This window comes from Podarcis erhardii (assembly GCF_964252035.2).
Source record: "Podarcis erhardii genome assembly, chromosome: 1".
In the NCBI taxonomy this organism is placed as follows: Eukaryota; Metazoa; Chordata; class Lepidosauria; order Squamata; family Lacertidae; genus Podarcis; species Podarcis erhardii.
In genome coordinates, this window is record NC_138497.1 from 120599234 (window position 1) to 120613139 (window position 13906).

General features: G+C 42.7%; 1 protein-coding gene across 1 annotated transcript in view; it reads right to left on the bottom strand.

Moving 5' to 3' along the window:
• UBR3 (ubiquitin protein ligase E3 component n-recognin 3) overlaps window positions 1-13906 on the bottom strand; it is a 93942-nt gene that overhangs the window by 61731 nt on the left and 18305 nt on the right. The window contains 12 exon segments of the mRNA XM_081850273.1: window positions 370-467; window positions 1219-1352; window positions 4333-4385; window positions 4490-4618; window positions 5478-5567; window positions 5662-5727; window positions 6070-6156; window positions 6925-7058; window positions 7633-7812; window positions 8467-8695; window positions 10349-10479; window positions 13492-13558. Of these exon segments, the coding sequence (XP_081706399.1) occupies window positions 370-467; window positions 1219-1352; window positions 4333-4385; window positions 4490-4618; window positions 5478-5567; window positions 5662-5727; window positions 6070-6156; window positions 6925-7058; window positions 7633-7812; window positions 8467-8695; window positions 10349-10479; window positions 13492-13558 (1398 nt within the window).

Here is a 13906-nt window from a genome sequence, read left to right on the forward strand (position 1 = left end):
CACCCGCATCCCTTAATGGAAAGGCAAACACAGTTGTAAATCCCAAATCTATCCTTTTGAATCAGAAGGTTGGAAGAAAGGTGATGATTTATATTCCTAGACCAGCATCAGAAAGACTAGAGTGCTTCTGGTATATATATATATGATATATATGATATACGATATAATATATATATTATATCTCCAGCTCAGTACAACATCAAATTTCATTGCAAGCTCAACATGCAACTTTTCATATGAAAATTATATGCTAATATTGTTTCAAGGCATTCAAAATGGCTTCTAATAGTCTTACTTGTTGTACACCAAAGAGAAGCACAATACATGAATCCTGTTAATTAATCACAGAAAAAAATGCATTTAACAACATTCCAAGGATATGAGGTCCAGTAGAGAACTATGAGTCCTGTCATTCATGCAGAGCTGAGCTACCATCTCTGCCCGAAGAATCTCATCATCAGTCATCCCTAGGAGAAATTGAAAGGTAAATTAACAGAACCATATAATACATAACATAAGATAGGAAGCGGAGGTCAAGTTATTACTACCTAGAAGTGCATTCAGTTTTACATTAAAAGAGTTTTTTAAAAAAATACTATGACTGATTTTTTTTTAAATAAAAAAAATTGGGCTGTTAATCCAGAGTATCAATAAGAACAAGGATTTCGAGCAGGCACAGGCAAACTCGGCCCTCCAGATGTTTTGGGACTACAACTCCCATCATCCCTGGCCACTGGTCATGTTAGCTAGGGATGATGGGAGTTGTAGTCCCAAAACATCTGGAGGGCCGAGTTTGCCTGTGCCTGATTTAGAGCCTTATTAGGGATGGTTGAGGGAACTGGGCATGTATAGCCTAGTAAAGAGGAGACTGAAAGGAGATAGGGTAGCCATCTTCAAATATCTAAAGGTCTGTCACAAGGAGGATCGAGAAAGGACCCAAACCAATGAATTCAAGTTACAAGAATGGAGACTGATTAAATAAACACAACTTAGTGGGCAACCACAACTTTTGGCTTCCACCAAGAGGGACTAAGAAAGCCAAAGGTTCCGAGAAACAATTCAAGAACATTAAGAGTTAGCAAGTGCTTTTGGTTGAGGTTTCCATCACCATTCCTACCTAAACACTGGTTGAAACTTAAGATTCAGTACATGCCTATGACCATTCCTACCCCGACACAGAAATTGCTAGGAGTAAAGCAGAAAGCCGATTAATCTTACCCAAGTGTAAACGGAGACTTAAAAGAATTACAAGAAATGTTAAGGCGCCTTCTAACATCGATCTCTCATGCTCTGAATCTAGCACTGTATTCTGATGTTGGGAAGCCATTGTTAAGAGGTCAACTACCTTGAACCTACAGGAGAGGAAAATATGAATTTTAGAAAATCTAGTACGGTTAATAATTTGAGAACATTTCCTGTTGCTCCTCCAGGAAGCTCACAAGGCTCCCAGGCATTTGCCCACCCAGACACGATCAAGCAGAGACCCTTAACTTCACACAATGCAGCAGCAGCGAATATTGAAGGGCAACTTACTTACTTGCCCAGATATTTTGATGTTCGCAATCATTTAGCCTACTTGTTTTTGGTTGCCTCTAACTGTTTTTATGAGGATGACTATTACTCTATTGTGGTTTTGGCACAATATATTTTACTCATGCCTAGTGTATACCACCATGAGATCTGTGAGGATAAACGACTGTCTATTTTTTTAAAAAAAGAAGAAGTAACAAATGTCTCTCTGTGCCATTACGCTCTGCAACATCTGATGCACAGTACAAGATTCAACCTTCCATTGAAATTTGGATATTTTTTAAAAATGGGTTATTGCACACTTTGTGCTATATTTGCATACAAAAAGCTCTACTTTCTCCTTCCCTATATGCCCCAGAGCTGCCATGCAGCATCTGTTCCTAATACAGGTCAGCCTTTTCCCAAACCTTAATAAAGAGGGAGCAGGTCGGAGGGTGCTTAGATACATTTGTCACTGAGTTTCCAACAAAATGCAGTACAGTGGTACCTCGTGTTAAGAACTTAATTCGTTCCGGAGGTCTGTTCTTTATCTGAAACTGTTCTTAACCTGAAGCACCACTTTAGCTAATGGGGCCTCCCGCTGCCGTCGCACAGCCAGCACACGATTTTTGTTCTCATCCTGAGGTAAAGTTCTTAACCCAAGGTACTATTTCTGGGTTAGAGGAGCATGTAACCTGAAGCGTCTGTAACCTGAGGTACCACTGTACAGTGGTACCTTGGTTTACAACCATAATCCGTTCCGGAGGTCTGTTTGTAAACCAAAACAGGTTGTAACCCAAGGCGCGCTTTCGCCAATGGGGCCTCCCAAATTTTTTTGTTCATAATCCAAAAAAAGAAAAAGAAAAAAGGGTGGGGTGTAATCCAAAAAAAGGTTGCAAACTGGGACACGCACTTCCGGGTTTGATGTGTTTGTAATCCAAAATGTATGCAAACCAAGACGTATGCAAACCAAGGTACAGCGGTATCTCGGGTTACATACGCTTCAGGTTACAGACTCTGCTAACCCATAAATACTACCACGGTAAAGAACTTTGCTTCAGGATGAGAACAGAAATCACACGGCGGCTGCATGGGAGGCCCCATTAGCTAAAGTGGTGCTTCAGGTTAAGAACAGTTTCAGGTTAAGAACGGACCTCCGGAACAAATTAAGTACGTAACCAGAGGTACCACTGTACTGTGAAATGCCTGCTGCCTGTCTCTATTCCCTAAGCCATAAACAATGGATGGGGAGGAGGGAGAACACTGTCTCCATAGCGCCAGAATGCATTTCATCAGCCACTTCTCCAGAAACACAACAGCACTACAATACTAAGGCCAGAAAAGAGAGGATGCAGACATGCGAATATGGGCACATTAAGGCAGATGGGCCGTCATCTGGCCCTTGCATCGTCGGGATAAACATCAGAGCACAAGTGCTGCTGCATTTTATCCAGGAAACTCAGCAGTGCCCTGCAAGAAGCTAGAGTGAAGGCACCATTTTGCAATCAGCTCATGACCCAAGGGCAACCGATATCCAGGCAAACAGAAATGTGCATGCTTACTTTTAAACAGCAAAAATATCTTTCCAATCAGTATTACATGCTTTGTTTGTCTGTTTGATAACCCAGTTTGAACTAGAACCATGGCACAGAGAGGGTGGGGTTAACCCACTGACGCACCCCATGGATAAAAGCCATCCGCTCAAAGTTGCCACTTTCTCCAATGAGGGGATCCACTGCTGGTGTCCAAAACTACTCCCCTTCAATGGCAACCCAAACTGTTTTACAAATATTCCACTCTCCATACTCTCCAGACATCAAGATAATCAAAACAATTACCGTATTTTTTGCTCTTTGGACGCACCGGACCATAGGAGCAGGAGAACAGGGGAAAAAAATTCTCCTCCTCTCTGTGCAGCGCCTCTTCAGTGGAGCGAGAGGAGAAACCGAGCCCCTTCCATTTCTCCTCCCGCTTCGCTGAAGGGGCGCTGCGCAGAGAGGGAAAACTGTGCAGCACCTCCCCAAGTGAAGTGAAGCCTGGAGAGCAAGAGGGATTGGTGTGCACCAACCCTCTCACTCTCCAGGAATCAGGCGGCTATCCGCAAGCCTTTGGAGCGCAGTGGGAACTCCTGCTGCACTCTGAAGGCTTGTGGATAGCTGCCTGAAGCACCCGGATCGCAGCGCGAACTATCCCTGCGAATGTGCACAAACTGTGTCCGGTGCTCCTGGAAGTGGGTCCCTATGCCGCACCACACTGGTAAGAGTGGGGGGGGGGCTGGATAAACGAGGGTCTCGGGCCTTATCCGGCCCCTTATCCGGACGTTGGTGACCCCTGCTTTATTGTGTCTGCTGCTGACGACTACAGATTTATCTCTGCTTGTAGATTTATCTTAATACCACTTTGTTTTAAACACTCTTCCAATTGTTCCCACTCACTTGTTACTATCTTCCCAGCATTATTTCTTATTTTGGCTGCCATACATACTAGTTCGACGTATTCTATTAGTTTAAGCAGCCATTGGTCCTTTGTTGGGATAGCCTTTTCTTTCCACATTTTTGCATACACTATTCTTGCGGCTGCTGTTCCGTATAGAAATAAGTTTTTAACTTTGTTTGGTGTTTCCTGACCATATATTGCTAACTGGAATGCTTCTGGGTTTTTTGGGGAAAGTGCACTTTTGAAATTTGTCATATACCATTACCCAGATATTTTTTTTGCAAATTTGCACTGCCACCGCATGTGAATTAAAGAGCCCCCTACGGTACATTTAAACCACAAGGCAGACATTGCTTAGGCGGTGTGTTCTTTCCAACAGTATCTTACCTTTCAAAAACTGAGGAAATGAAATAATCTGGGTCAAGTCTTGAAGCGCAAACCTGTTTTCGGGGGGGGGGGGAGAGAAAATATATATATATTAGTTATTACTGTTTAGCTATCTAATAACATAGAGCAGATGAGGTTACAAAAAGTACTGACCTACCTGTAACAGATAAATGTCAGGATCAATCATGGAATTACAGAAGTGAGACTGAACATAAGTCATGGCTTGTCCTTTAATCTGCAGGCCGTTCCTTACCCACATATTACTATGGATTTCAGAGAGGCTTGCCTACCAGAAAGAGCAAAAAGAAAGCTGTTTTAGCTCAACATGCTACCTGTTGCTTAGGCATACTATTTTGTAGTGTTAAAAACTTGAAAAGCTGAGAATATATTTTTGTAGCTGATCACACAGCTTTTTGCAGAATATTTCAATCCGTGCTGGCACACTAGACTTCGGCGGCACTGCAAAACCAACATAGCAATCTTTCTCCCCTGTGACTTTCACTAATACATAGGATGCCATCCAGACAAAATGTCAGCCACAACCAAGGAGGTAATCACATTTTTAACTGCAACCATTGAGCAGTTGTTCCATAGGATCTGAATATTTCCCCCGCTTATTTATACTGCCTAACTTTTTTGTGTTGTTCTCAAATATACTCCCGCTTTTGGCCTTCACTTTACCTCTTGCTAATTCAATAGAATCACCCCAAAATTTCTCACTCATTATTGTGATCCACACGTAGAAAACAAAGAGTGCTATACATACAACATGGGAATGAAACTGCAGTTATTCAAATATCCATGCCCTTAGCACTCAGTTACATTCAGCCACAAATCAATTGCCTCCAGTGGGGAAAAACTGTATGAGGCAATGAACCATGAGTGAAATCCAATGTAGATGCAATGGGGCATCTACTTCCTTTTCTCCCCCTCCCCAATTTGCTTTGGAAGATTCGGAGACCCACCAAAGCATCTTCTGGGGCCACACAAGAAGCTAGAGGGGGAAGAGGAGAAACCAAAAATTCCCATTGTGCAAGCAAATTTCTGTATTGACTGTGGGTGTACCTGCTTACTATTTGCGATTACCGCTTTACACACCACAGAAGTGATATATGCAGAGAGAGAAAAATACTTGGCCAACTTACCTGAATCTGAAGTGGGTGAACCATGAGCTTCATCAACATCTCCTGGTCTGGAAGGAGGGAATCGAGATCTAGTTCTTGGCATTTAACAGCCTACAAACAAAATATGTACATATTTGATCCGGACTTGTCTACCTAAATAATGCCTCCCCCCAAACCCCCCCCTTGCAAAAAACCATTCACTTACCTTACTTAGAAACATGGCATAGTAACGATGCAGAGGCAGATGAAAAGTGACCTGATTAGGAGTAGGCTGCAATGGAAACAAAGGTCTCTTACAATTCAAAGGAACAAACAATTCCATTTTGCGCACTATTAAATCACTCATTATTTCCTCTCTTCTGGAAAAACCCAAAACTTCGACACGCGCGCATACACTTCTGCTTTCACTCCAGAAAGTGTGATGCTGCGCTCTTTTATTGCTACAGACACAAGAGCAACCCTCCACCGGGTAGCTTGGCTCAGGGAAATCTCTTGCAATAGGAGAGGGTGGAATGGAGGCGCATGCAATAAAGGTTTGAAGGGAAGATGCTTCCAAATTTTAATAAAAGACCCTACTCCGTAATGCAAAGTCAAATACATTAGACACACAAACCTCGTCCACAAAGTTGATAGCATCAAACCAATCCTGGAGTGCTTCTAGGCAGTATCTAACAACATTTCGTGTGTATTCCTGCGTCTCCTGAAGCGGGATACAAAGGTTGAACAAATGGAAAAATGAACCCTCTAAAGTTAAACGACACAGCAAGCTTCCCTTCCCTTCCCTCTCCTCTCCCAATGTATGATTTGGAACTTGAGTCCTGTTTCTAGTCTCACCTCATGTACACCCTCAGGGTCGAGAACCAATCTTTATTTATGAATATGATCGACAATCTGATATCTGGGGGAGGGGGATGTTTCAACCTACTGATAACAATTATACAATACTGTGTGATCAAAGTAAAAGAAACAGAAACCAAAACGAAACCATGGTCTTTGAGAACAATTCTTCAGGAATGTTAACTCATTCTGTGCTCTTGGGAGTGGGGGCTGAGAGAATAAATGTACTTTCAAACTGGAGTCACTTGACCTCCATTTCTATGTTTGATAAAAAGGCACATTTTTGAAGGTCTTCCATCAAAAACATAAAAGCATTCTATTTATTATTTGCACAACATAACTAATAAAGCACCTGAACACATTTTCAGTAACAGGACAACAGATTAACTGAGCATACCCTCAAAAGGAGTTTTACTGCTCACCTTGACGAGTATAGTTGATTAAATAAAAATTTAAGGGTGTTAAGCCAAGAGCACAATGCTATCATATTAACTGCAAGGTACACAACAGGCCCTGGGGTGTGTGTACCAGCTTAACACAAGGAGAGTGTACAACTTTCTAAAACTGCATATTTCATATTTAAAATATTTAATCACTAGAGAACCAAAGGGGGAGGTAGTGCTCAGCTTACCCTGATTTTGCAGTGTGATAGTAGCCCCCACATTGGCTGGGCACAGGCCTCAAGCTCAGCGGCAAAAGCAGCATAGTAGGTCTGAGATTCAAACTCAACATGCTCATTAAGTTCTCTCTTGTTTAAATTCATTCCTTAAAGGATCAAGACAAAGTTGCACAAAGTTACAGCTAACCAGTATACCATCTTTTTCGCACTGTATACAATTCAAACACACAGAAAAGGAAAGTTAGTCATCAAAACCCTATCTAAGGTAAAAGGTAAAGGACCCCTGGATGGTTAAGTCCTGTCAAAGGCAACTATGGGTTGTGGCGCTCATCTTGCTTTTCAGGCCGAGGGAGCCAGCATTTGTCCACAGACAGCTTTCTGGGTCATGTGGTCAGCATGACTAAACTGTTTCTGGCGCAATGGAACACTGTGACAGAAGCCAAAGCACACAGAAAAGCTGGTTACCTTCCCGCTGCAGCGGTACCGATTTATCTACTTGCCCTGGTGTGCTTTTGAACTACTAGGTAGACAGGAGCTGGGACAGAGCAACGGGAACTCACCCCATCGCGGGGATTCGAACCGCCAACCTTCTGATCGGCAAGCCTAAGAGGCTCAGTGGTTTAGACCACATTGCCACCTGCATCCCCTAAATCCTATCTAATATAGGTATATATAGTTGGACAGTCAATACTAGGGCAAATTAGCAAAAGTGACGCATACCTTGGAAAAATGATACAAAGTTCATCCATGTTACTAATAGCCTGTGGTCTTCCAAGAATTTCTTAGCCACGCTCTGGTGTGAAAGGATATTTATAAAGTCGCTGACAAGTGGCCAGTAGGTGTTGTTCTTGAGTAGAGCTTCCCCACAGTTCACTACTACATGCAAACTGTTTTCCTCATCTAAAAGGCAAGCAAAGTGGTTTTGAAGACATAAATGTTAAGACTGCCAATGTCAGACATACACACTGATGGAGCGTGCAAAACAGAGCTTCTACCTGTATCAGTACTTCCTCATTCACTTTACAACCACCTTCCTTGTTTCTCCCAAACCTCACAAGGAGCCTGCATGCTAGTTAAGTTCCATGCGGACTTCCTGGATGCAGTGAACTCTGAATCTGGTCTTTATGTCTAAGACTACAGCAGTAATGATCATCTCCGACATTTTCTCTCTTTTATGCAAAGCAGTCTCTCTGTCTGCATGTTCTGGTAGAGGAATGGAAGGGGAAGGATGTTTTCCTTCTGTTTTAGCCATTTTTCACTCTTTCAGCTGGAAAGCTTAAAACAGACCCTCCTCCACTATAGCCCACAGGTGGGTAAACTGTGGCACTTGGGTCTAATTTCATGGGAGTGCAGAAGATGGGGAAACAAGCTGGAAAGAAGACAGCAGGATAAGAGAGACGAAAAGGTGGCCCATCTTGGACTCTAGCCCTGCAAACTGCTAGCATGGAGTCCAACAGATTACATCCCCTTACAGAAAGAAGCCTAAATGCAGGCTGAGAATATTCTGTGTGCACCTCTCTAGTGCTCTTAAAGCAAATTCTGAATTTGACTCACCTTGCAGCTCACTTTTAATAAGGCAACTCTCCATCATGTACAGTAGGACAGTAACCATAATATCAAGCAGCTGGCATTCCTCTGTCACTTGGCGTGCCAGCTCCTCGTTGCTGAACAATTGGACACTAATATGTACTATTCTGTTAGACATGGTATCCGATTCATGGCTTTTCTTCAGGGTTTTCATAATAAAAGCATAATGCTGCACAAAAGTTTTAGTAAAAGCAATCTGCAGGGTATAAAATAAAGGTTAGCGTTACCATTTGCATTCCCAACCCCCAAAAAAGTCTCAATAAGAAATGTTACTGAAAGTATATTAAACCAGTTGTTGCACAAAACCAAGACTAGGATGCCATGCGGTGCAATTACTTTCCAAGTACATGTTGCCCAATCCAATTATTTCAATGTACTTTATGTGTGTGCCTCACTCTGCAATGTATCAGGCTATACTTCTACTAACATAAATGCTTTTTTCAAATCTGTTAATGAGGACCAAATGTCATCTAGAGGACACAATGGGCATGTTTGTACAATTACATCTCGATGTAACCAGGTGGAATATGAACAAACTTTCTGCCCCTGAACACAGTCATTTCAGTTCAATTCTGTGTCCAGGGCAGCTATCTACCAGCTCCATCTGGTACGCAGGCTGAGACCCTACCTGCCCGTGGACTGTCTCACTAGAGTGGTGTATGCTCTAGTTATCTCCTGCTTGGACTACTGCAATGCACTCTACGTGGGGCTACCTCTGAAGATGATCCGGAAACTACAACTAATCCAGAATGCGGCAGCTAGACTGGTGACTGGAAGTGGCTGCCGAGACCATATAACACCGGTCCTGAAAGACCTACATTGGCTCCCAGTATGTTTCCGAGCACAATCCAAAGTGTTGGTGCTGACCTTTAAAGCCCTAAACAGCCTCAGCCTAGTATACCTGAAGGAGTATCTCCACCCCCATCGTTCAGCCTGGACACTGAGATCTAGCTCCAAAGGCCTTCTGGTGGTTCCCTCATTGCGAGAAGTGAAGCTACAGGGAACCAGGCAGAGGGCCTTCTCGGTAGTGGCACCCGCCCGGCGGAATGCCCTCCCATCAGATGTCAAGGAAATAAACAACTATCTGACTTTTAGAAAGACATCTGAAAGTAACCCTGTATCGGGAAGTTTTAAGCCACTTTGAATTGTGGCTTCATGTCCTCAAGCAGTTAGTCATAGTTTGCTGATTCAGATGAAATGGAAAACCTAGAGTTAACAGAAGACTTGCAGGTTTATAAGTCAATCCAGCAAAGAAAGAAGAGAATCTGCTGTGTGAAAGGGGAATGAGCCTTGTTCATAATGCAGCTTATTAAGCAGAGTCTGAACTGGCACCTGTTATCATATATGATAAGCCCTTCGTAATAAGTTGGAGCTATCCAAAGCACTTAAGTGCTAAGAAACCATCAAATGCGTACAAATCTTAACCTTTTCTTGTGGGCTCCATTAGCAGTTGAAATTTTGCATTGTGTTTCAGAAAACTAAAGGGGCAGCTAGTTTCCACACCCTAGCTCTGCAACTCAAAGAACAGTAACTGCAAGCTACTGCATGGCCAACCATGAGGAAGCACCAGCTACACAGACAGCACTCCTTCCAATTATGGCTCATAAAAGAAACAGGCATTTTTACAGGTTTTTAATTTTTTTCCTTCTAACTTAGTCTGAGCTATTTATGTTCTTTTGCACTATTTTCAACCAGCAACCTTATGCTACAGTAAAAATAAATAAATGCTGCATTCGAAGATCTTTTGCAATACCTACCCCATGCCAAATGCAAACTGCAATGGGGAACTGTATGCAAACTGAAGCGGGGAAGTGTTTTGACAGGAAAAGGAGAGGAAACACACAAATACCTTATAATCCTGATCTGGAAGCATGTTGAGTAAGAAAGTTACCATCTTCTGGGGAAATTCATATTTTATTGTCCAAAATAATAATTCTTCTAGAAAACATTTATGCTTCAAAACATCCATAATGGATTGATCTGTAGAAAAACAAGTAATACAATTGGAAGGAGGTTGTTAAGAAATATTGTTAACTCTTTAATATTTTTCTACTAACAAAAAAGAAAGAGTCTGGAGTTTATTACAGTGGTGCCTCGCAAGGCGAAAAGAATCCGTTCCGCGATTCTCTTTGTCTAGCGGTTTTTTCGTCTTGCAAAGCAAGCCCATTGACGGCTTAGCGGATTAGCGCTATTAGCGGCTTTTAGCGGCTTAGCGGATCAGCTGATAAGCGGCTTAGCAGCTTAGAAAAGGGGGGGCAGGAAAAAACCCCCGCAGGAACTCGCAAGACATTTTCGTCTTGCGAAGCAAGCCCATAGGGAAATTCATTTTGCGAAGCGCCTCCAAAACGGAAAACCCTTTCGTCTAGCGGGTTTTCCGTCTTGCAAGGCGTTCGTCTTGCGGGGCACCACTGTACTAAGAGAAAAACTAGATTGGGCAAATCAGTACATCTGACTGGCCCAGAGAACTTTATTTTCAGAGGGTTGTGTGTCTTTTTGCAAAGAAGACTTCAGTACAAATCTTCCATACAATTCAAATCACACACAGCAACTACAAACCCCATCATATAAACAGGCCGGTGTTTTTCATCTCATCTGCTCAAAGCTTAAAAGGCTGCTTAAGAATTAGGTACCATAGTTGCAGAAAATGGAAGACAGGGAGAAAAGTGTACACAATAGCCTGCTGATCATTCATACTGAATAATTAAAGGTTATAGATACAGGAGTATACAAGCAATGACCTGCAGCCCACAGGTCCCCACTGTGCCGGGGCCACTTATCTCGTACATGTGGGCACTGGTTAGAATTTCAGCTTTATTCTGTTCCTATTATTCTACCTCCAAATCCACAATCTTGTCAAGGCCCTCCAAATCCACAATCTTGTCCTAAAGTAGATCCAGCAAGCATTAAAAATCAAAACACACACTATACGCCCTTTCCACACAGAGTAGCCTATTGTTTTTAAAAAGTACTGTAAAAAGGTGCATTTCTGAGTACAGTGGTGCCCCACAAGACGAATGCCTCGCAAGACGAAAAACCCGCTAGACGAAAGGGTTTTCTGTTTTAGAGGTGCTTCGCAAGACAAATTTCCCTATGGGCTTGCTTCGCAAGACGGAAATGTCTTGAGAGTTTTTCCAACTTTTTTCCCCTCCCCCCCTTTTTCTAAGCCGCTAAGCCGCTTATCCACTAATAGCCGCTAATAGCGCTAAGCCACTAAGCCACTAAGGGGCTTGCTTCGCAAGACGAAAAAACCGCTAGACGAAGAGACTCGCGGAACGGATTCTTTTCGTCTTGCGAGGCACCACTGTACTGTAAAGTAATAGGGAGAAAACCAAGACATATCTAAATTAATTGTTTTCCCCTAACTACTGATGGCTGAATGGCTGAATGGCTCTTTAAGGATAACAAAGTGAGCATAATAATACTGAGAACCGGCACAACACATCCATCAACTGCAGTTTGACACCAACCATATCCATGAAAACGATGTGCAAATGATACCAATTGCATGCAATCTGGCAGCTAGGTTACAATCTTTTCTTTCTTTTTTTAGACAGTCATCTTTCATGTCTTGTCGCATCATTCAGTGCAATTCTGAAGGGGTCAGCCACTCATAACAATTTGCACTGAGGTTTCTCAAACAGCAGGGACCCGTCAATGCACCCCAGGGCAATTTCAGAGGGGCCTCAGTGTGCCCAGTGCCTAGTCGCTTGCCTGTCCTGCCCCCTAGCCCATGCCAAAGCCTTCTAGTTGGACCAATGCCTGGAGCTCTTTGCTTGCTGAGTGAAAGTGAAAGTGGCCAGGAGAATGGAGGAAGGGAAGGGAGGCCTCCAGAGGTGTTGTTGAAGAGAATTAGAAAGTAAGATATTATAATTATAATTATTCGTGATAAAATAAACTGAGAATAGAATGGAAGGCGCTAGAGAGTAAAGCTGCTAAAGGAGGAAGAAGTGGAGGGGGAAAGGAGCAGAGAGGAGGGATGAATGAAAATTATGGGGGGGGGGGTTCGTCAGTGGGGGCACAGAAATAAGGCACAAGTTGAGTATGAAAGGAGAATCATGAGAAGAAATTACAAGGTGAAAAAGTTACGGGGAATGGATAAGGAAAAATATAATAGAAAAAGCCTTTTCCATGTAGACCCTCTGGTTCAGCAACCTCTGCCTAAAACAGAGGTGGTGAGTCACAAATACCTCCAGATCAAATGCCTGTACAGTGGTACCTCGGGTTACATACGCTTCGGGTTACATACGCTTCAGGTTACATACGCTTCAGGTTACAGACTCCGCTGACCCAGAAATAGTACCTCGGGTTAAGAACTTTGCTTCAGGATGAGAACAGAAATCGCGTGGTGGCGGCGCAGCAGCAGCAGGAGGCCCCATTAGCTAAAGTGGTGCTTCAGGTTAAGAACAGATTCAGGTTAAGAACGGACCTCTGGAACGAATTAAGTACGTAACCAGAGGTACCACTGTACTTAGCTTGTAGAAAGCTGAGCCATGGAATTCCTTGTCCCAAAGAAAATATTGTGTAATACACACACACTCACATACATATATATACACATATACATACACACACAATTACATTTTAAGGGTTGTATCAAACACTGCAGCTCTGCTGCTACATCAGATTTCCATGCATACACCAGAATTTCCTCTTCTGCTCTTGTCCTCTTCAGCCCCCCCCCCCCATGCACCCTCAAAATAAGGTCTGGAGGGTTGGGGGACCTACCAAAGAAGATTATGGGGGGATGTGGCAGTGGGGGTGTGTGGAGAAGAAACAAAAGCCCCGTACGATACAACTCTAAGAAGTCTCTTCATCGTTCGATCAAGAGGCATATTGCAAACTTACCGGCCACTTACAGGAAACATATGCAATTAATACAAGACACTGCTGGCAGCAGTGAATTCTGGTGAAAGTATGTCATTCTTCAGCAAAGACTGATCAAAAACTGATCAGGCTTGGTGACCTCAAGATAAAAAACTATATGCCATGTACCTTTGGTGCTGCTGCTTAGTTTTACCCTCTTGCGTTTTCCCACGTCTTGGCTACCATCTTGGTCCTCCTGAGATATGGGAAGAGTTTGAGAGTGGATCAATATAAAATGTCTTACTGTCAAAGACTATATATGCTATTAATATGCTTTTCAAAGAAAAAAGAATGAAACAAATGAATGGTTTAATTATTGCAACTCATTCCAATAATACTGTAGGAACTCAAACTCTTAATAACATATTCTTCATTGGCTTGGTCTTCATAATCTTCCTTAAACATTCCTTCCGCTGCTTCTAATTATGTTTACAAATGCATAATCTGAACTATGGGGATTTGTTATTGTTGTTATTTGATTCTCTATGAATTGACTTCAGCTTGTGGCTTTAGAACCAAAACAAAGAATGCCACATCTTCCAAT